Here is a 22,377-nt window from a genome sequence, read left to right as displayed (position 1 = left end):
GACACCGCGTAGTGGTTTAAGTAAGATTATTTTAGATTACCTGTAATTGGAAACCCTTGTAAAAGTCTTTTGGTTGGATAGAAACACTTACGCTGTTTTAAAACACATGTTAACCTGAGTGAAAGTCTTTTTTTAAAAATTCCACCTGTGAAATAGACTCTGTTTATGGCTCACATAGTACCCTGAAATTACACATTTCCACAAGTGTTCATACCAAGTCGTGCCCGCGCAGGTGTGGCTCTCAGGCTCGTGCCCGCCACCCCTCCCCCTCTGCTAGAAACTACAAACCTTAGCGGCTCGCTCTCGTCAAGTAATTCATTGTATCAGATTTAGACGGGAGGAAGCAGCGAGCGAGTCGGCTGGTCGGAAAAACAACTTTGGTCCGGGAAACACTGAAAAACCCAACTGCTAGGCACATAAACTGAAGGTAAACAACTTTCTGCGATATCCGACTATGATGAAATGTTGTTTCTTTCGCACTGTTATTTTTAAAAGTGATGGAAATATTTTTTTAAAGTTGCCCGGAGCTGAGCGAGGCCGTGCTAGCGAAGCTAAAAGCTAGCGATGTTAGCTTACGGTAGCTAAGTTAGCCTTTCCCCGAGCCGACCTCTATTTTAGTGCCGCTTCCGCAGTTGCTGTTCAGTTGTGCTGAAGAAAAAACTAGTGTGTGCTTATCGTAGAAAGTCTTTCGACCCCTGCCTCCCCCTAAAGAAAATTATCAGGCTATACCGGGCACTGTTTACAAACTGTGCAAACTTAGCAAGGCTTATAAATGGAACCGCAAAGATTGGTCTAGATTGTCGAGTCTTAACCAAACAATGAGGCGATTTTCCTGACTTGCCTCGGCTGATCAGGCGGTTCTCCGGCGTCTCTTTTTTGTCTGTTAGTATGGCTGTTAGGCGGGTTATAATTTCCCCGTGACTAGTTAAAGATAAGAAGGGCGGTGTGAAAGAGCGTTGCAGTTTCTTTAAAACCTAAAATTCATATTTCTCGTCATTTTGTACGCTTTAGAAGGCGTCAGTTGTACTTGGGCGCACCATTTCTACTTATTAGGGCATTTTAAGAGTTGCGTTTTCTTTGAGACGCTTTGTGGCGAGAAGGTTTTACCTCTGGTAAATCGTACGTGTGTTATGTGTGGATCTCGCTTGGTGTGTAGTTTGGATGTTGGCCACCCACCCATTCTTCCACTGCGGACACACTAGCCATCTGTTGCCTCTGTGATGACGCCATTTTTCTGGTGACCCACCCAGTGGCTAGCTGGTTAAAAAAATGTTTGGTTTAACACTCCCGAGCTCTCACAGGCGACACAACTTTTTCTGTACCTTGGCTATAGTGGACGACCATGTATAGCAGAAGTCAGCTTTCTAACCCGCCACATGGGTGTTGCTTGGTGATACCAAAGTGATCCATCATCATATTTATGCGTTATGGTTATTGTTGATGTGACAGTATCATGGGTGTGACTTTGTGTTCTCTCACAGTTAAAATCAAAACTAAAGATCTAATGCAGTCTTGGGGAGATGGTAGCAGTGTATGTAATTGTCAAGTTGACAGAAGTATTTCCTGTTCTTTTTTTTCTTTTCTTTGACTAATAATGAGAAACTGTTACATGTAATCTAGTGCCGGAGCCAGTGACCACAATCGCAAAGCATAGCTTTTTGTATAGCATATAAATTGATTTTAAAGTACTGTACATTAATAATCAAAGTAAATATTTCTTGACATTATTCTTTTCAATGTAGAATAGCCTCCAGGGTAACTCCTTCATAAGGTTCTATCACTCTGAATCTGCCTCCTAATACACGAGCAAGGTTTTACTGCAGGACTTGCGGGTTGTTGCCCTTGAAGCTGTTAACTAAATTCATATCCTCTCCACTGTAATAGAGGAAGATGATGGCTTTTGAACAGTATCCAATTTAGATAAATGGTCAGCTTTGTCAAAATAATTTCATACCGATTAAGACTTCTTACCCATACCACATATATATCAGTACATGCGTGATGACAAAGACAAGCCCAAAGTGTAGGATGGTGATGAATGGGTGGCTGGAATTTGTGTGCTGATTATTGGTAATTGTTCTGCAGCCTTATTATCCACAATAGTGTCTCCAGAGGTTTGTACCAAAGAAACTGTAATTGTTTTTATTTTATTCTTTAAATTGCAGTTGGTACCATAATCATTTTTAAAATGGTGTATATTAAATGTTTAACAGTAATTTTATTGGCTGTGCTTATCTGTAGATCAACTGGTCTCATACACTTGATGGTATGCTTAACCTAAGCTAATAAAAGCTTCTGGTATTGATTATGGTAACTGGAGTCTCAGAACTGAAATGCATTTTGAAATTGTTGTTAACAAGAATTGATTGAGCCTTTGAAATTTGACAGTAGTGCTTTTACTTATGGTTTTCTTTTTCATTTTAATTGATGATTGATGACTGTGCCTCCTGTTTGCGGAGTAATTCAGTAAGATGTAGTTATCAACGAACAGTTATCAGAATGTAGTATGTAATAGGAACCTACATTTCTACTATATGTATTGTATTAATAAGGCCCACGATGTTGTTCCCTTTAATTTAATGTTGTGTAAAGTACACATTATAGTATGCGTGTTTCATTGTATGTTTATAACGCTACATGGCTAATCCGTTCAATGCTGTAAAAAACATTTCCTGTTTATAGAACTGGGCTTGAAAGGGCATCACATATGTGCATACTTTAAAAGTAAATTTGAAAACCGAGACCAGAATTGCTCCCACAGTAACTTACAGTGGTTTTTATCTTCGTGTATTGTGATGCCCAACTGGAGCTGCTAGTGCTATTAGTTAAAACATTGAGTGTGGTAAAGTTCATTCAAGTATGAAATGCACTGAAAATTCAAAAGAAAAATTGGATTTATTTTATTTTGTTTATGATCAAAAACTGTGGCATAAATAGTTATTTCCTCTAGATTCGTACCTGCCTGAAAAATGAGAGATGAACTGAACCGTGGGTTTAAAGAAATGCTACACCCTTAAAATAAATGAATTATCATCTGATCGCATACAGGGCAAAACCGAAACCGTGACGTACAGATTCATCTGCACTGTTTATACCGACAATGGTCTGATATTTACAGATGGCTGTCTAGCCACTTTTAGCAAACCAGCAGGGACAAACTGGAGTACACACAATGTTGAATCAAGTTCAGCAACATTGTACTTGGTAGGCTGAGATGACATCCAGTCAAAAAACCATGGGTTTGACCAGTGTGAAGAAGCTGTTTTCAATTCAATCTTTCACACAGACAGAATTCCTAGATCACAGGGGACATGGCCAGACAGCTAACTTGATGAGCAAATACTGTAAGGTCATAATTTAAAGGGCTGTCTTGACCAAAGGTAGCTAGTATAACAAGCTCGTCTTTGTTACTTTGACATGTAATGACCTGAGTTCCAAAGTAAATTCATATACCGTGTATCTCTAGCCAAACTGCTTACAGCAGGTGACTACTGCCTACATTAAGTACAGGTTATGTTAGGGGAAAAATCGCTGAAATGCAAATATTTCTCTTCTTGAATACAACCCTTGTGAGCAGCCTAGTCATTTCATTAGCTGAAGATCTATGACATGTTGTCAAGTCTGTAGTGCTTTAGCAAACTAATAGCGCATACATTACCAAGCAGTTTTAAAGGGGATATTTTTATACTGCATTTTTCCGTTATGTATGTGCTGTACATATTGATAATAAATTGCATTTCTTTGGGCTGCAATTTATTATCAATATGTACAGCACATACATGTTAGATCACAGAAGAAGCTTGTGTCACGTATCTGTGAGAAATTGAAATATTTATCAGCCAGCAGTCAGTTAACCAGCCTTAAGTGGGGGTAATTTTCCACCCTGGAGAATGTATGTGTGGGGTTTTTCCTCACCAAGCATACACACCTTATCGATGCCACCGTGGCACTTTCTAAAGGTTTCTTGTCTTTTGTTTTGTTTTTGTTGTTGTTTTCTTTCTAGCAGACAAGATGATGAATCATCAGGTGCACAGTAATGTTTAAGGCTGTGTCATACAAAGTGAAAATGCTGACAGAATAGCATGTCACTTCACACTTGAATGACGTGTGAAAGCATTATGGAAGTGTTTTTGTGTTTGAAAGTGGTTGTGTATCTAAACAAGGCTGCTTTTCATAAGTAACCAGAAATGCCTACTTGATTTTTTTTTTAATATAATATTTTAACAAACTAACAAAAAACTGCTGGCTAAGTGTATATTAACCAGTTGTTATTTGTTGCTCTCTGCTTCTCTGTGTACTCTTCGCTGTAATTTGATCCTGTTGGTTGTCAACGTCTCTCTCATTTGAGTTAATCTAATAGACTCTTGCTGACTACCATGCTAATTGGGTGGGGATTTGCACGTGTAGCCTAGTCCTTACTATCTACAAGGTTATGACTGACAAGTGAAGTAACATGTTACCTTGGTTTGCTGCTCATCCAGCATACAACACAGCTTGTATAACCAGCCGTGTTTTGTTAAACTCGAACAATATACTATCTTTAGTGACGGTCAGCTTGCCCACTATCTGCGTTATCACCATGATGTCAATGTCTGAGAATGTGGTGTTTTTGAAAAGGACTTGTTACGTCACTCCTGTTAATTGACAAACATGTTTAAATTTAGCATGGCTATGAAAAATGGGCTGCCTAAATTTTAACAGCCGATGATGATGTGTGGAAATCTTCATTTCACATTCTGTTTGTTGTAAACAGGTAGACAATGCTCAAGTTTTATTTTTTCATTGAGTACATCTGGATTTTAGAAAAGGAATGATTAACTAACAATTATCCTGTCGTTTAAATGTACATCTAGAGACACTAAGGGCACTTAGTCATTATTCAATGATGCCCCCTTGAAAGGTGCACGTTTACTTGATGCATTGGTCCAGAGATTTTACATTACAATCTACATGTCCTAAAAAAAATTGGCAGGTATGTGGAAACGTGCACAGAGCGTCACAGTCATTGTCTGATGACAACATTACGTCATAGATCCTAGCGTGCTCACAGCTCCAGAATCTGAAAACACGCTTTGTAGCTTTCAATCACGTGTGGGATGGGCAACATTGTTATGTAGTTTTTGTACTTTGGCCATCAGTATTCACCCTAAGAACTAATAATCAACCTATATTAATCTTTTGACAGCACTTCTGTACTAGGTCATACTTACATTGTGATAATTGTATTTACTGAAATTAATGCCTAAAACCAGCTTTATATCATTTCTATTGCGGAGACCCCTGCTAGCTATTAAGCATGGTTGGTACGTTTAACGACTTGACGTATAACCAACATTCATCAAAAGGAGGTCACAGATACTCATTTTTACCTAGTGGGCAAATTGACTGTATACCCACCTCTAGGCTACAGCTGCCCCAATTCTTGTCTTTTCCTTTTATTCTCAAGTCATGGTGGGGGTGATCTGATCCTTCTTCTTTTTTTCTTTTTTTTTTTTTTTTTTTTTTTTTTTTTTTCCCCTCCTTCTTTTGGACGCCGATGTCCTACTTAGACAATTCATCTACCATTTATGAGATGCTTTCCATGCTTTTTAGATTTGATAACTAGAAATTGAAAAGAAAATGTGTAACATAATTATTAACTAATTTATGTTCACTTGCTTCATCCTCTGTTTCTTCATTTCTATGGGAAGGGGCTAACTGAGCAGAGCAGCGGGCATAAGATGAAGACAACGCAATTTGTTCCTGAGCGCAATACAAGCCAGTCCTGGCCAGAGCATTAACAGCTCTGTCACAGTTGCTCTGCTTGGCAAGCAAATTTTAAAAAAATGAGAGAGTGAAGCCCACAGGGAAGAGCAGCATAGCCAGCGAGTGACAGGAACTCTAGCATGTGTGAATTTAACCTGTGGTTGATGAATGTGTTCTGTGGAAAAAATCTTAGTGGTGGAAGTAAGCCCTTTGTTCAGATGTGCTGTGCTTTAGGAAAACGCTGCCTTTTCATCAGAAATTTACTGATTTTGTTGCCAGAAACTAAAGACTGTAGGCACATGTATCTGAGAATTTCAGTTGCATGCAAATTACTATATGGACGTAGGGCTGCTCAATTAATCGAATTTTAATCACGATTACGATCTGGGCTTTCAACGATCATTAAAAATGACTGAGCCGATTATTAGCCCCTCCCTCATTTATCCGCGACACCTTATAAACCGGTCCGTGGCGCAAAAAAGGTTGGAGACCGCTGATTAAGAGGACCCGAGGGAAGCTCGGAAAGCTAAGCAGAAGTTATTTGGAGAGGAGAGTGACTGCCGTTGGTTGAAAAGAGAGTTTAAAAAAAAAAAAAACTTCAGTGGTGTTGCACACTATTTTATATTATTTTTTAAAGTCATTGTTAACCCTTTAAAGCCGGTCAGAGCAGCACGCTCCGTTTTGCGTAACTATTTTTAAATCCCTGTAGAACCTGAACCGTGTAAGCTAGCGCAATAATTTGTTTTGCATATGAAACCGGAGGAGTTGTACTTACATCTTATGCCATCAGCTTGTCCTCGGTCACGGTTTCGTTCCACATATAGCTTTGCAAAAATTGCATAAAAAGCGCTTGCAGGAACAAAAACATAATATTCCAGAAACACGTTTTGCCGTTCCTATCAGCTGTTCGTAACACTTCCCACAGTGAAATGAGGCACATGCTGTTTTCTTTGCAAATTTGCATCATAGGATTGTTTTTTGTTTTTCCTGCAGTATATAAAAATTGCTGTATCTCCAAAATAAAACTATGAAGACACTCAAAATAAATTTCCTGTGGTGGGAAACTATTTTTTGCAACTTTATTGTATTTAAAGTTTTGAGGGATAAACCTCTTAAATTTCTCCAAGTAGAAATATATGTAAACAAAACAAAAGCGATTTTCAATTTTTTTTGTAGTTTATTGCACTTTTTTGCAATTTATGTAATTACTATGCACTTAATGCATACATATTATTAAAATATGGGCTATAACAGTTGTATTGATGTATAGCAACTTGAAATGCTCCCACAAATGGCACTACAGCATGTAAAAAAAAAAAAAATATATATATATATATATATATATATATATATATATATATATATATATATATATATATATATATATATATATATATATATATATATATATATATAAATAAAAGCTCTGGTGGACTTGGTTCTATAGTAGGTCTTAAAGGGTTAAATAAATATCGTCAAATAATCGTGATCTCAATTTCAGTGAAAATAATCGTGATTATCATTTTTGTCATAATCGAGCAGCCTTATATGGACGCACACACAAACATAATGGTATATTAACTAATTTTTATTTTCATGCAGCTGGGGTTTTATTAAACTATGGTACATCAATAAAACTCTGGTACCCTAGCAGATTAAAGGGGCCAGTTAAACAAAGATACATCTCCAGAACTGCAGCAGATTAACACCATATTTTAGCTGACGGATTGAAAGACAACAGGAGAGGTGTCAAGCAGTTTGCTCTCTACCACGCCTCCACCTGACTCACTATGATGGAGATAGCAGGGTAGAGAATGATGATTGGCACTCCACACTGCTATACCTTCTCAAACCAAGGAGGAAATATCCATTCAGGGATGTGATTTATTAGCCCTGCTATGTGAGGTCCCGTTGTCCTTGTGCTGTTAGCAAGTACACAGTATATGTACTGTGTTGGTGTGAAAGTCTAAGCAGCAGGGCCACCATGACAAATGAGCTATGTTTGATGTGTGCTCAATGAATAAAGAGAGCGTTTCAGTGTGTCCAGCTGAACAACGCTAGCATTTAAAACACATTTCCTATTCAAATGAAGACAAGTCACCTTCTCTTGTCCTGTTTAGTGTCTCAGATTTTTTTTTCTTTTTAAATGTGGCTGAGATTATAGTCATTTTCCATAGTTTAAACAGCAGTGCATATTAAATAATTGTAAAATATCTGTGGAGGTTCAGCAGAAAATCCAAAACACTGGCACTCATTTCGTGTCTTTAACATTCAGCTGAATGCAATTTCCCAACATGGACTGATCCTAGCTGCTGCAAACCAGTGACACAAGACTGCATGTCACTCATTTGCACTAACTTCCCTTAACTCTGTTGGGCAAGTTCATCTCACACCCACACTGGTGCGCTTGTTGGGTCATTTACAATAATGAATTACTGGAACCTTGACTCAGTACTTCCTAGTAGCTCGCATCTTTGTGCACCACACAACACCTTTGTGATGTTGTGTATAGGTAGTGCAGAAAACGTGCAGTGCAGTTAGAAGAACAGGGGACAGTGTAAACACTACACGTATTCTTAAGTTACATGCACAAGACATTGGATTATTAATGAAAGTGGGTTACAGTTATTTACTCAATTTTACATCGAGAATGTGAACAACGTAATTAACCTTTTAGTTTTTAACAAACTATATGTAGTAGCCTGCAGGAAGTTTAACTTTACCCCAATACAAAATGATTCCTGCTCTTTTCTTTGCCATTTTTATCAAGTATACTCTGTTTTCAAATCAGTTTGAATAGTGATACCAATATATTTCTGATTATTTTCTGATTTCATTAATCATTTCACAACTCTGGGGGGCTTCTGAGACTGAGTTGCTTTTCAGCTATGTGGTTTAAAGGTGTTAAGTGTAGTGTTGCATAGTTCAGGTGCACCTAGCAACACTACCCTTCTATGTGGCACAAATGTGACTCAACTTTCACATTTTTCTCTGTTCTCATGCTCAAAATGGGCAGTCAAACAAGACCTGAGTAGCACAAATTTTATTTGTGAACAGGAGAGTAATTCTCCCAGTGGTTACAGTCAGTGCCTTTTTGATGCTCTGCTGTAATGCCATGCTATACATATACTTCATACAACGCTTTTCCTGTGGTTCCCCGATTAAAATGTTCCTTTTTGTATTCCACCAGGGATGGCAGCCATCCGTAAGAAGCTGGTAATAGTGGGGGATGGAGCGTGCGGGAAGACTTGCCTTCTAATTGTCTTCAGCAAAGATCAGTTCCCTGAAGTCTATGTCCCCACTGTGTTTGAGAACTACGTTGCTGACATAGAGGTGGACAGCAAACAGGTGAGACAACTGCAGGGATTCGAACTACTACACTGCCTACTGATACTTAATGTCATGTAAGAGTGGTGCTTTGGGGTAGATGCTTTAGACCTGTTGACCCATCTGCATAAGTGACTGTTTTACTCTGTGAACAAATTTAAAGATTCTTACCTGAATTATATTTTTTGAATATTTTAATAAAGTAGGTGACTCAGTCTTGGGTCTTCTAAATGTCACAGCACATCTTTCCCTTCCTTACTATCTGCACTGGTTTTTGTGCTGGGACTCATTTCCTGGGTGCTTAATCATGCTCAGTGCTTTAATTCTACCTTCAGGGCCAAGTGAGCAAGTGTTGAAAAAATGTACTGTTCCATTTTCACATCTTCCTTCACACAACAGCAGTCATCTGCTAAGTCTGGTTTCTTTTTGAGCTTGGTCATCATGTTTTACAAAGTGTCTGTAGCTTGTGTGTTTGCACTAAGTGAGGATTATATAAAATATAGTAGGACACTCTGCTCTGGAGTTCAGTGGATTTGATTATTTAGCACTCCACACATATCCTGTGTGGGTGGAGTTAGTTCCTCCCAGATAACTGCGGCAGCCAGCCTCATCAGTCACAAACTCTTGAGTCCTGACCTTTTTGTGGGTTAATAGGATTCTGGGACGGGAAGTCTTTATTGGCTGTCTGATTTCTAACCTCCTGTGCTGCTGCAAAGGATTCATGCTTCTTGAAGTGTGACACTTTTCCAAATGCCTTCTTTTACCATTTAGATTTGCATTCTGTATAGAGAAGATGTTATGTCACTGTCATGTTTTGTATTGTCTCTGAAATTAAATGGCACGTGCAGAATGAACAAGAGCACAATTTATGTGAGCACATTGTTGGTATTTTTTCCCCTACCTCTTACAAATTTGGCACGTGTATTACATATACCAAGGCTTTGCAGAAATATTAATTTAAACTAAAATTGCTCTTTGAATGTGATTGATTTTAGGCAGCTTGTGGATGTTCTCTTATGTCTGGCTAATAATGTAATGCTTTATATGGCTTTCAAACTGGGTATTCAAAAGGTTGTGAAGAGAATATTTGAACTATTGAATGGCAACAGCTGGGGAAAAAAATGTATTTATCATTTCCATATCATAGATCATCACTCTTTCAGGTCTTTTTCAAATTATAATTAGTGATTATGTTAGTAATCCTTGCCAGTTTAAGGTTGTAAAAAAAAGCCTTTGTTGTCAGGACTGTCTGCTGCAGGTGTTGCTCACCTTCTTTGCTGGCTTCAGTGTAAAAGTTATGCTGATCAAGATGAAAATTACACATTTTTCCATCCCCTTTTGATCAGTTTTTAAAAGTTTTCCTTGTTCTCCTTTCATCAAATCTCATCTTTTGTCCTTCTTTGCCTTCTCTTTTCTCAATGTTGGTCAGGTGGAGTTGGCTCTTTGGGACACAGCAGGTCAGGAGGACTATGACAGACTGAGACCTCTCTCCTATCCAGACACTGACGTCATCCTCATGTGTTTCTCCATAGACAGCCCTGACAGCTTGGGTGTGTACAAAGCAAACACATTCTTGCAGTTGCATACACTCATGACATAAATAAAACAAATTCTCTCTTTTGTGTTTGCCACATTTCTGATTTCATTAGAAGATATTTCTGGACTGTTTTGATTGTGCACTTGCAGAGGAACTACTTACATTTGTGTGCACGCAGAGTAACAACTCGTTTGTTATGTAGTGTCATCCATTCCTGCTGTTAAACAGAGTCGTATCTTTTTTCCTCATGATGATTATTAACAGCACTTCCATGATCACATGGAAATGGCTGTACATAAAAGTGATAAAAGCAGCAGAAAAATTAAACTGCCAGAGATTAATTAAGCTTCAATGAAAGGACATAGTTGTAATAAAACAAAGTCTTATTGCACGAAAGATTGTCAAATATCTTCAAAGCAACATTTTTTGCTGACCAAGTAAGATAACATTTGATACTCAGTGGAGATAAAAGCAGAGCTCTTTCTTCTTTTCAGAAACATAATTTAATTATGTCTGCATAAGCTTAAATTTTAAAGACTGATCAGAACGCTGACATCCTCCAATTTTACTCTGCTAACACATTTAAATGTAAATGCAGCTGCGGTGACATCAAACTGCTTTGTTTTTGCAAAGAATGCAATGATGGTTTGTGGTGCCCACTTTTCCTATGAAAAAATGGGATTAAATGGTAAATAGTACTTTGTTTCTCCTTTAAGTGAGACACAGAGGGCTACAAAAAGATAAACAAGTCCACTGGAACAGGGCAGGGATGGACACATCATCACTGGAGAATGTCTTAAAGCAAAAAAAAGAAAGAAAAAAGGGTCACCTCAGGCATAAAGGGCTCTCAATTAAATTTTAGTCTGACAGTTATAACACTTAAACAATTGAATTATTTGTTTGTTTATGCCTCCCGTCTCTGGTCTTTGTCCATTACAGAAAACATTCCAGAGAAGTGGACCCCGGAGGTCAAACACTTCTGTCCAAACGTTCCCATCATTCTGGTCGGAAACAAGAAAGATCTGCGTAATGACGAGCACACACGCAGAGAGCTGGCCAAGATGAAACAGGTGCCTGACTTTTTACTTGGTTTGAATTAACATGTTTGTTCTGAACTAAGCGAGAGTGAATCTTAAGTGTTCTTCTGATTTTTAGATCTTGAATTAGTGGTGCCGTGTTTCTGCCAGTCACTATAGCAAAAGCTGTTTGAGATTAAACACTTATCTAGAATATGTGTGTTCCTAAACTACCACTTTGTTTTTCTCGGCTAATAGGAGCCAGTGAAATCAGAAGAGGGCCGAGACATGGCCGGGCGGATTGCAGCATTTGGCTACATGGAGTGCTCTGCTAAGACAAAGGACGGCGTGCGGGAGGTGTTTGAGATGGCCACCAGGGCAGCACTGCAGGCCCGTCGTGGGAAAAAGAGCAATAAATGTGTGCTACTGTAAATTGGCCGTCATATTTGGACTGTTTCACCCTGGGTTACTATACCTGGGGATAGGGCTTGGGAGGGACAGAGGGATTACAAGATGGGAGGGAGGGAGGGAGGGGGAGGAAGAAAAGAGTGCAGTAAATGACTACCGCTGTAACCTGGCTGTTTGTTGGACTGAATTTACCCTGGGACTTGGGTTTGAAAGGCTTTGATGGCAAAGTACAGGTGGGGAGACGAAGGGAAGGGAGGTGGTAAACGACTACCGCTGTAAACCATTGGGCTCTTTACCTGTGGGTTTACCATCTGGGTGGGAAATTTACACCAGCGACCAGCCAAATGCTGGAACAGTTACTTTTCAACAAGCCACTTACACTGATAAAGATCCTTAAGATCGAGTCCTTCGTAAAATCTAGCTGACTGGTAGCCCTGATAAAGTTGCTCATGAATTACAGGGAGTTGGGGACAATAACAAAATTTTTTAAAGTTACCTGAATGGATGACCAGACAGACGGAAGGGAGAAACGGACAGCACAGTAAATGAGTACCACTGTAAAAGGCCACCAGTGGACTTCATCCCCAGGTGCTCATGCCTGGAATTAGGGCTAAGATGGTGTGAAGTTTGGAAGATGGAGGGATGGGATGTATGAAGTTCTGAAGTGGCCACGATAAGACAGGGAAGCCAGGGCATCACTTCCTAGTTTTGCACTTTTATCTTACTCGTTATATGCTGTAGGTCAGTTAAAACAGCCCTCAATAGGAGACAAATCGCCAGTTAAATAAATTGAGTGCTCCTCAGAATGGTGCTTGAAACAAATTTGAGGTGTATTAGCTAGCACTTCAATCCGATGGAAGAAAAACTCTCTTATTGATAGGATTAAACTAGTAGTCACATGCTGTCAGGTGGGTTGTGTTATTGGAGAGGCATGGAGCATGCTCACATGCCATTTAGTTTCTCTTTGTAGTTAATCCTCTGTTTATAGACTCTGTGACAAACACATTTAGCCTCTACTCTTACTGGATAATCTGTTGCAGACACCTGACATTGAGTGCTGTTGTTATTTGAGGCTAGCTGCTTGTTTTAAACGAGATCTGAAGTGTATCTTATCACAATCTGCTTGCTTCAGATGATCTTAGTGTTTTAGAAAACACAGCCAGGTTCAGTTATTTCCAGGTTAGCAGCAGTGTGCCTTTGGTGGCCAGACAAGATGAGCATAAACATGCTGGAGTCTTAACTGCAGCTGGTTTGTCTACTTTAGTTCACATCTGAGGGTTCTTTAACATTTAAGTTCTTCAGACTGAATCAGTGGAAGTGGCAGGTGAATTGTGGTCCCATTGGAAGACAAAGGTAGCTTCCTGTGTTGCGTAGACCCACCTGAGCAAACTGCCATGGCTCTGCTCCCATCCCTTCCTGTTCCACAGCTGGCCGCTGGTGCTCATCCTCCTCTGGTTTTAGGCCAGGACAAAGAACAAGGAGGGGAGAGTAATGTTTACATGCACACCACTGATTTCCTTATTTGGGATGAATGACTATGAATATTACGTGTGTGTGCTTGTGTAAGCATGTAGAAGGGTCATGTGTACATTAAGCAGATCAGGTAAATTTTTGAGGGGGGGGAGGGAACGGATACCTGGGATTTACCATCCCTTTTACAGGTTGCCTGTTAGTAACTCTCATCTGCTTTAACGGTTAAAGAGAGACAAACAACAAAGTGACATGACCTTTTTATCCCAGAACAGTGCATAGAAATGCCAGAATTGTCAGGTTGGTCAGCCAGGTGGATTTCGTATAACATGCAGGTGAGCCACATCAAAGAAATAACCACCTGCTGCTAATATAGTTTTGTTTTGTTAAAATAAAGAAAAAAGAAAATGTAGGCATGGCCAGTCTGAGGATTGGTTAGTCACCAGCCTTTCCTGACTTTACTGTGTATTTTGCTAACACATTCTGGCTCTCTTCTGTGAAAGCGTTGCGCCCTCCTGTTCTTCTTCCTGGTCTACAGGGAGGAGCCTGTTCTAGAAACCAGTCTCGTGGTGTTTGTTTTTATACTTTATTTCCAACTTCTTTAAAAAAAAAGTCATAAACATATGTTGTCTATCAGTATTTAAAAAAAATTAAAAATAAAATAAAAAATAAGAGGTGGAAGACTAGGGAATACTTATGTTGCTTTAGGTTTTTGTTTTTTCCTTCTCTGTGCTTTACCTGAATCTTTCTGATGATTTACTGTTGGTTTTAATAACCAATCAATCATCCCGCCAAATGCTGTTGTTGGGCAGTCAGGAGAAAGGCTGGCCTCTCGGCTGCCTGTCTAGAGCATCGCTAGGACAATTAGTGCTGGCTTTTTTTTTTCTGTTTGTTTGTTTTTGAACACACTGTTAGCTGAAAAGACAAAAAAGGAAAGCAAACTTTATTCTCATGTACAAATCATTTTTATTTCTAGTTTTTATTGTATTTTTAAGTCCTTATTTTGGATGCTGAAGTAGTGATTTAAACAAAGGAACAGGAAAAAAAACAAGCTGTATGCAAAGTCTGTAAATATATTAAAAAAATAGGAAAAAAGATGTGGGTTTGTTCATACTAGGCTATACACACGCACATGACTGGAAACTATTTGTAAACTAGCTTTGGTTTGTGTAATAAATTACTTTCTATAACACACAACTCCTATTCATTATCGTCCGGGTTGGGGAAGAGCACTTTGGCTCAGTCAATAAACATGTAATATAAATGAATGGTTTAGTGTTTAATGTACTGGTGCCTTTATGTCTTAAGATTACAACACTATGTCTGAATACATGACAGTAAAACTAGCACGGGAAATCTAGAGAAAAATCCAGACAGCAGCTGAGGGGAAGTGAAACGACTTGAGATGCAATAGAGCATTTTAAAAGGAACCAATTCTTTCTTTTTTTCCTTTTTAAGCCTTTACTCGAGAGGTACATTTCAGGAAAAAAAGTAACATGAAGCAAAGACTCAACTCAAGGTTGCTGCAGCCAGAAACTAACTTAATGTTACGTGGGGGATGCACTAAATCTAAATGAGCTGCACAATACAGCTCAGGTGATCAGGGTTTAGGATTTAGTCTCTCGCAGGAAGCTTCAGTCATGCTCTTAATCTTAAAGTCATCCACACTTAATTTGTGCTACAAAACGTGGTCATTATTTTATACTTTGTGGTCTGAGATCAGTTCAGACTGAGAAGTCTCAACTCAGGATGAAAATATGAAATTGCATTCCCACTGCACCTTTAAACGTCAGAATGAGCTTAGATTAAATAAAAAGCTGATTCTCGCTGAAGTTTGATTACGACCTTGATAAATAACCAGTCGTTAGGATGACTGCTGCCTGGGGAGCAGAAAGTAACACCATACCACTCAAAGATGATGTTCCTGCGCTGCAGAGAGTGTGTGGGATGCTGAGGTGAGGCAGTTTCAGCCTGCGTGGGACGGTGCTGGATGTTGTGGGGCAAGTAATCGAGAATCTGCGAGTGTGTGCAGAGTGTGGTGCCACTCGGTGTCCAGCAGTGGTTGTGTAATGCAGCGTGGAGGAGTGGAAATCCAGGAATAAAATGGATTAAATGTATGAGCAGGATGGTACTTGCATGGAGCTGAGCCTACATACGCCTTTGTGTAACTTAAAAGAAAAAAATACCTCTGTGTAGCACATGTAAGCAGTCAAACGGCGTGGACTAAATACTGGTTAAAAAAAATCTGCCTGTGTCAGTTCCTTTCTTGTGCTGCCAGACACTTTGATGTGAACACGGAAATCATGATTTGGAGAGTAATGATCGCCACGGGCATTCGAGTGCAAGAGGACACAGGAACAGAAATTAAGCATTCATTTAATATTCACAGAAGTAGCATAATAATGCCAGGCCATTTCAAAAGGAGGGGATATCAGAAACTCCGGCTACTTTATTATTTAAAAAAAAACCAATGCTGTGCAAAAAGCTTGAGGCACCATCGTCTCTTTATTATTTTGTTTCCAAGCAGCATGACTTTCTTGTCATTTTCTAAAGTGGTCTTGACCTATGGTTCTGAGTTTTCTGAGTTATAGTTTTCTGAAGGTCTTCCAAAGCTTTTCTTTAGACAAGTTTTCTTGCACAAACAATGAGCTATTAGCCAACAACTTGGCTCGGTGGAAGGGTGGCTATCAGGAAACCATTCTTAATGAAGGAAAACAGGGAGAAAAGGCTGATGTATTACAAGTTACACATTAAGAACTTGACTGAAAATCAGCAGGAACAGGTCTAATAGAGTGATGAATCCAAAGTATACATTTGTGGTTCAAATTGTCATCAGTATATAAAGAGGAAGTAAGCAGAGAGGTACAACAGTGAGTGTCTACAGCCATCTGTAAAACACACTGGAGGCTCTTTAATAGTTTGGTGCTGCATTTTAGCCAGTAAGTTTGGGGTGCTTGTAGAAAACTGATGGAAGTAGACTTTGACCCACCATGAAAAACTATCTAGAATGCGTCTAATTGGCCACATCTTCATTTTTCAGCACAAGAATAATCTCAAACATACTGCCAATGCAGTAAAACACCCAGTGGAGCACAATCAGTCATGGATTGGCCTCCTCAGAGCCCAGATCTCAACATGATTGAAGCAGTGTGGGATCATCTTGACAGAACAGAACAAAAGGCAGCCAACATCCAAAGAAGAGCTTTGAATGTCCTGCACTATTTAAAAGAAATAAAAGAAAGCTTGACTAAGAGTTCAGGCTGTGTTCAAAAATAAAGGTGATTTTGATATTGGAGTTGTGCAAACTCTATTTTTGCCTTATATACTGTATTTACGTGTATTTACATGCACATTTCCATAAATCTCTGCACCCGTTTCCCATTTCCAAAACATAAGAAAATGAGAGGTACTTTAAGACTTTTGCTCAGTAATATTAAATGATATAGAAAATATGCCTCTAGTATACAGGTAGGAGGTCGTCTCCAACAGTAAACTACAAAAGCCACAGTGGGCGGATGTGAGAGGAACCACGTCAACTTAAGCCTGCCAGACTGCAAAGGACCGACCTCCGTGACTGTGGACCTTCTTGTAGGAGAGGGCCTCATCCAGAAACAATAAGCTGTGTTGTACTCTATTCTTATTTTACCGACTCTGCCCTCGTGATCTCATCTGTTTCCTGTTTGTCACTAAACGGGCACAGCCTCAGTCTCAGTAAAGTTTGTAATAACCGTATTAAAATGCTGTTACACTTGCAAAGTGGCAAACACAACACAGGCACACAAGAAGCAACATTGTTAGAACCACTGTAGTTTGTTGTAGTCACAGCTACACCAGCTATGACTATACAGACAGACACTTAAGACATATTAAGGGTATTCCCGACTTAATAAAAAGCACCTCCTCAACTGTGAGATCTCTGCTGGCTAGGCAAGGAAATGGACTGGGGCTCTCTAGAGACGCATTCAGAGCGAAACCCACGAAGTCGAAGAGGAAGGAAGGAAGTTCGTCACTGCCTACTCCACCCAAAACTGGTGGCATGTAAGACATAAGACGCGCTGTCTCTAGCGCAACACTTGTAGAGGAATGAGCTGAAGGGGAGGGTACCGATGCTGCTTTCTTTCTTTTGCTGTGTGGCTCCTTCCCCTCCCGTCTTTCTTTCTTTCTTTCTTTCTTTCAGTCAGTCAGTCTTTCCCTCTCTCCCTCTCTCCCCCTCCTTCCCTTCCCTTCCCTTTCGCCTAGCAGCCGGGGAAGACTAGCGAGCAAAGAGGCTCAACTGCCGGCTTTATATACCGCTCTATTTTTAGCCACTCACGGGCCCGACTATTTTTAACCAATATGAGCTCATTGCCTGGTCCGCCTGTCCAATAAGATAAGAGGAAGATGAAGGGAGTCGTCCAATAGGTGCTAGGAAAAAAGAGAAGGGGCGGGTTACACAAGAGTCTGTTATCTGCAGTGAAACGGTCGGCTTGTGAGGGAGGCAGCAAGGAAAAAGGAAAGACCTCTCACTTTGCTGCATTTCCAAAGGATCTTTTTGAAGTTCATCATTATTCAGACTCGCTGTTCTACAGCCCAAAGCGGATCTGCATGGAGGCAACGATTTTTTTTGTCTAATTATGCACCTAAAATTGTCTTTGATTTCTTAGAAGCGATAACGATACAATACATAGTTTTAAATTGTTTTAAAAATATTTTGTTGATCCCATTTATATAGAGGAGATTTTCGAAGAGAAGTGTGTGAAAATCCAATTAACCTGCCTAAACCTCTTGTACCTTCCTTGCAGAAGTTTTCACATTATGTTTTAAATTAGCATTAGCTAGCAATTGTTATTTTAAATATGTTAAAAAAAATAGTTAGTGATAATCTTTCAGTAAAAGCTAACCCCAAACCAAGCTATAGCCCCTGGCTTGAATTTGTAGGCCATAACATTTTGTTTGCGATCCATCCATCCTACAATAGACGGCCTTCCCAGGATGGGATGCCGTCTATTGTAGGCTGAACACAGAGAACCATTCACACTGACACTTAAGGCAAATTTATATTCTCCAATTAACTAAACCCCACGAATGCCTTTAAATGTTGCACTGAAGCTGAAGTACCCTGAGATAACCTGCATAGACAAAGGGAAACTCCACAGAGGATTCAAACCCAGGACCTCCTCGCTGTGAGTCAACAGTGCTGACCAGTGTACCCCCCTCTTCCATCCAGATCCACTGAACACGATCAGCCAAGGGTAATTTAAGATGATTCTCATTATAAAACTGAAAAAACAAACAAAACAAAAAACATCTCGTCAACTTCCTGACAGGAAAAGATCTCATTTCATGTGAGCATCACTGCAATTTAACTCTGGCCCAAGATACATGACTACAGCAGTGTTGACGTCAGAAATGTCTGGCCCCTCAGTCTGGAACTGTTTTTACTCACAACAGAAACATTAAATTTTCACAACAATGTTGTCTCGGCAATGAATAAACATCTATGGATTAAACTATTGCAGTACTATTAGTTTGCTGTGTATGCTACTGCCTTCATTTTATATTTGCCCTTATAATTTGCCAGTGTCGAGTGGCCCTCTCTAATCACATGCATTAGATCATATTACTAGATTATAATTTGCAGATTCATTATTAGAATTAGCTACTATTTTGTTTATTAAACTTATTACTGTGATGTGAGCTAGTTTTAAGTAATTATATGATGCCAGGAAGCTTTATCTTTATCATAATAGATTTGACTTTTATCCATAGAATAATTAAAGGTTTTAAATAAATGGTGTTGACTATGTAATAACAATGTAAAATATTTGCGTGGCTAGGGTTGTGGTTATATACAAAATCTTTAAGGGGGCTGCTGCCACCCATGCCCACCTCTGGAAACATCTCTGTTTAAAACAACTTCATTCTTAAAAGAACATTTTCCCATTAATCAGCATTCATGAACAGTGTTGAGGTAAAACCAATACTGGCTGAAACTGACTGAGTGGTTTCACATACATCATCCAAACAAGCCTGCAGTGAATCATAAAATGACGAGACTCGGAGTTGTGTCGTAACAATACCTATTTCCTTATTCTTAATTAGCAGAGCCATCCATGCGGCAGCTGCTGCCCAGATTTGCCTGTCACACCCTTATATTTTCCCGATAGTCATCTTTCAATTAGACGATCTTCGGTAGTGGCTTTGGACTGGTGGGACTGGCTGCTCGGTCCTGTGTGTGTGTGTGTGTGTGTGTGTGTGGGAGAGAGAGAGACTGGTGTGTAGTTTTTGTTATGACTTTGGACGGAGGGTATGACAAGGATTTCCCCGTGATTGTGACTCATCGATACACCCACCTATTCTTCTTGTTTCCAAAAGTTTTATTTTTAACCGCTGGGTGTCCTGTCACCAGTGAGTGTCTGTTTCTCCGGTAGAACAAGAATTACGATTCACGACACAGTTAAAAAACAGAAGAAGAATAAAGCTGCCAGTTGGGTGTCTTAGCTGTTACTTCTTAAAAATGCTAATGTTTTGGATCTACTTTTAATTCACTAACAGCTGCCGCTCATCCCCCAACAAAGCGCGCTCACGACAGCCGCGCCCCCGCACAAAAGGTTCCAACACATCATGATGTGAGCGCGGAGGACGAGAACGGTCAAGTCCACTCCCTCCAAAACACTCTCCACCCTGCCATATACTCCATATCATCTGCTAAAGAATTTCTTTCCCGACCTCACCGTGGGATTACAAATTTAAAAATATGGCTAATTTAAAACTGGCTAATTTAAAAATATATTTAGCCCAATTTAAAATAGCCAAAAACCAAATAACGGCAGTCGTAAATGAAAGTTGAACCATTCATGAGGATACAACCACAGTAATTACTTTTAGCTATGTACCCGTTCTATGTTTTATTCTAACATCTGAATAGTATATTAAAAACATAACACAAGGTAAGTTTACTCCACTCTGAGATGACTATTATCATATTCTTACATATTCGCTGTAACAGTTCAGGCCACACAATGTCAGACTGACCTCTAGCGGTACAAAGGCGTCATTACAACTGTGTCGCTCGGTGTTCTGGTGAAACGCCAGAGATTACGGTTAGTCCAGAGTCTCGCGGGATTACGAGATCACATTCAGGTAAACAGTAAGAAGAAACGTAAGGTGGCAGCATAGTCCTACCCCTCTGATGTAAGTGCACTATAACCACCGTACTGAATAGGTGGCACAGACAAGGTTACACTTTAGCACCCTGACTAAATTATGGCCAACTTTTCTTTCTTTCCAGATGTTTATAGTTTCGATTGAAATATGAAAGTCACACGAGCATGCTAAATCTTTTCTTATAGGACAAATATGGCACATAACCTGTATATAAAGGAGTTAAATAAACACTGCTGTCATTGAAAGTAATAATTAAGCAAACAGTAATATAAAATTTGAAGTGACCTAGCTTGAAATAATGGTTCAAGCTAATTATGACTTTATGACTCTAATTACTCCCAGCCCCATTATATCCCATAGTGTAGTAAATAAACATGGCTACAGTTTGTAACGTTTGACCTTTCAGAGCTCTGGTGTTGATTCTCAGTCTGTGATTATTTGCATCAAAAGGCCACTTAAATGAAGCTGATGCTCGTTTTGTTTTTACATCACTTACACTGGTTTGTGAACCATTACTGTCATTAACAATTACTGGTCATCAGGGTTCATGTTATGTCTGCCTTATAGGGGTCCATAAGCCAAACAGAAGAAAACGACGACAATGAGCTGCTCATTAACTGCTGCATTCTCACTCACTTCACGAAACACGGGGAATGTGCATGAGTCAATGGACGTGTCTGTGTGTGCCTGGTTTGCAGAGAATAGCTGCGGTGGGATCCAAGACCACTAACAATTGGTCTTAGCAGCCAGAGTTTGCATGCTAATTGACAAATGACGTAACGTGTCAAAGACAAATCGGAGGCTTTTTGTTCAGGCTGACTGGGAGGTCATTAGTTGCAATTAACAAGCAGACTGACTCTGGCAGGATCAGCAACGAGCTTCTAATTATCCTGCCTTAATGACCTGAGGGTTTAAAAGGTTCCGGTAAGAGATGGATGCAACATTAATATTTTTAAGCTTGTCATTTTACACATTTTCTCTTTAGGTATTAGAAATGTGAACATCAGAACCAGGAGAAGAACCTGCATCATCAGTAGCATGCTAAGTTCCTGGTGAGGATTTCTGTTTGGCCCATTACTGACAGGTGAAACTGTAGCTTTACCAGATTCTTGCGCAATTTCAACCAGCTGTTTACAAAATGCACATCGAAAGACAGCAAATGCTGACTCAGTAGAGACTTATATGTGTAAATGATTACTCCAGCATCTCATTTTTCCTCATTTTCAGTCGCAGTAGCGTTATTCTAAAATGTCACGTCTGACTTGACGTTTAACACTTTACCAACAGAAGCCGTAGAAACAGCTTCAAGGTGCAATAGGACAGGAAATATTAAAAGTTGTAGCATGAAATTCCATTTCCCCAACACTTAATCAAAGTAATCCACAGTAAAAACACATAATATCTGTGGGATTTTCCCCAAAAATTGGGCTGTATTTTTATTTACCTACAGTGTACAGTGAAAGTGAAAGAGGGAAACAATTCTGTTTTTTACCAGAAAGAAGAAACATGAAGTGATTTTAAGTAGTGAGTAACTTCCATGTATTTCAGAGGAACTCTATTTCCCTTTTTAACCTGTAAATATGCTTTATTTTTAGGGGTATGGCCATATTATGGAATAGCTTATACTTCCCTTCTTACATCAGGTGTACATCTACATTTTAGGGGTACAGATGACATAATGGAGAAGCTTAACCTCCCCATTTTACATTGTATGCACAACTGACTTTT

At 39.4% G+C, this 22,377-nt stretch overlaps 1 protein-coding gene across 1 annotated transcript; it reads left to right on the top strand.

Moving 5' to 3' along the window:
* The first annotated feature begins 269 nt into the window (after positions 1-269).
* Positions 270-14,771, top strand: rhoab (ras homolog gene family, member Ab). Its single transcript, XM_085392569.1, has 5 exons — positions 270-427; positions 8,936-9,093; positions 10,502-10,622; positions 11,549-11,679; positions 11,884-14,771. Exons 2-5 carry the CDS (start codon positions 8,938-8,940, stop codon positions 12,055-12,057), a joined length of 582 nt encoding a protein of 193 aa, XP_085248695.1. The 5' UTR covers positions 270-427; positions 8,936-8,937; the 3' UTR covers positions 12,058-14,771.
* Positions 14,772-22,377: the final 7,606 nt, after the last annotated feature.

Source organism: Rhamphochromis longiceps, linkage group LG20 (genome assembly GCF_057381845.1).
Source record: "Rhamphochromis longiceps isolate RC_006_pf linkage group LG20, R_longiceps_female_GT1.1, whole genome shotgun sequence".
Classification (NCBI taxonomy): Eukaryota; Metazoa; Chordata; class Actinopteri; order Cichliformes; family Cichlidae; genus Rhamphochromis; species Rhamphochromis longiceps.
This window is presented reverse-complemented; position numbering and strand designations above follow the sequence as displayed.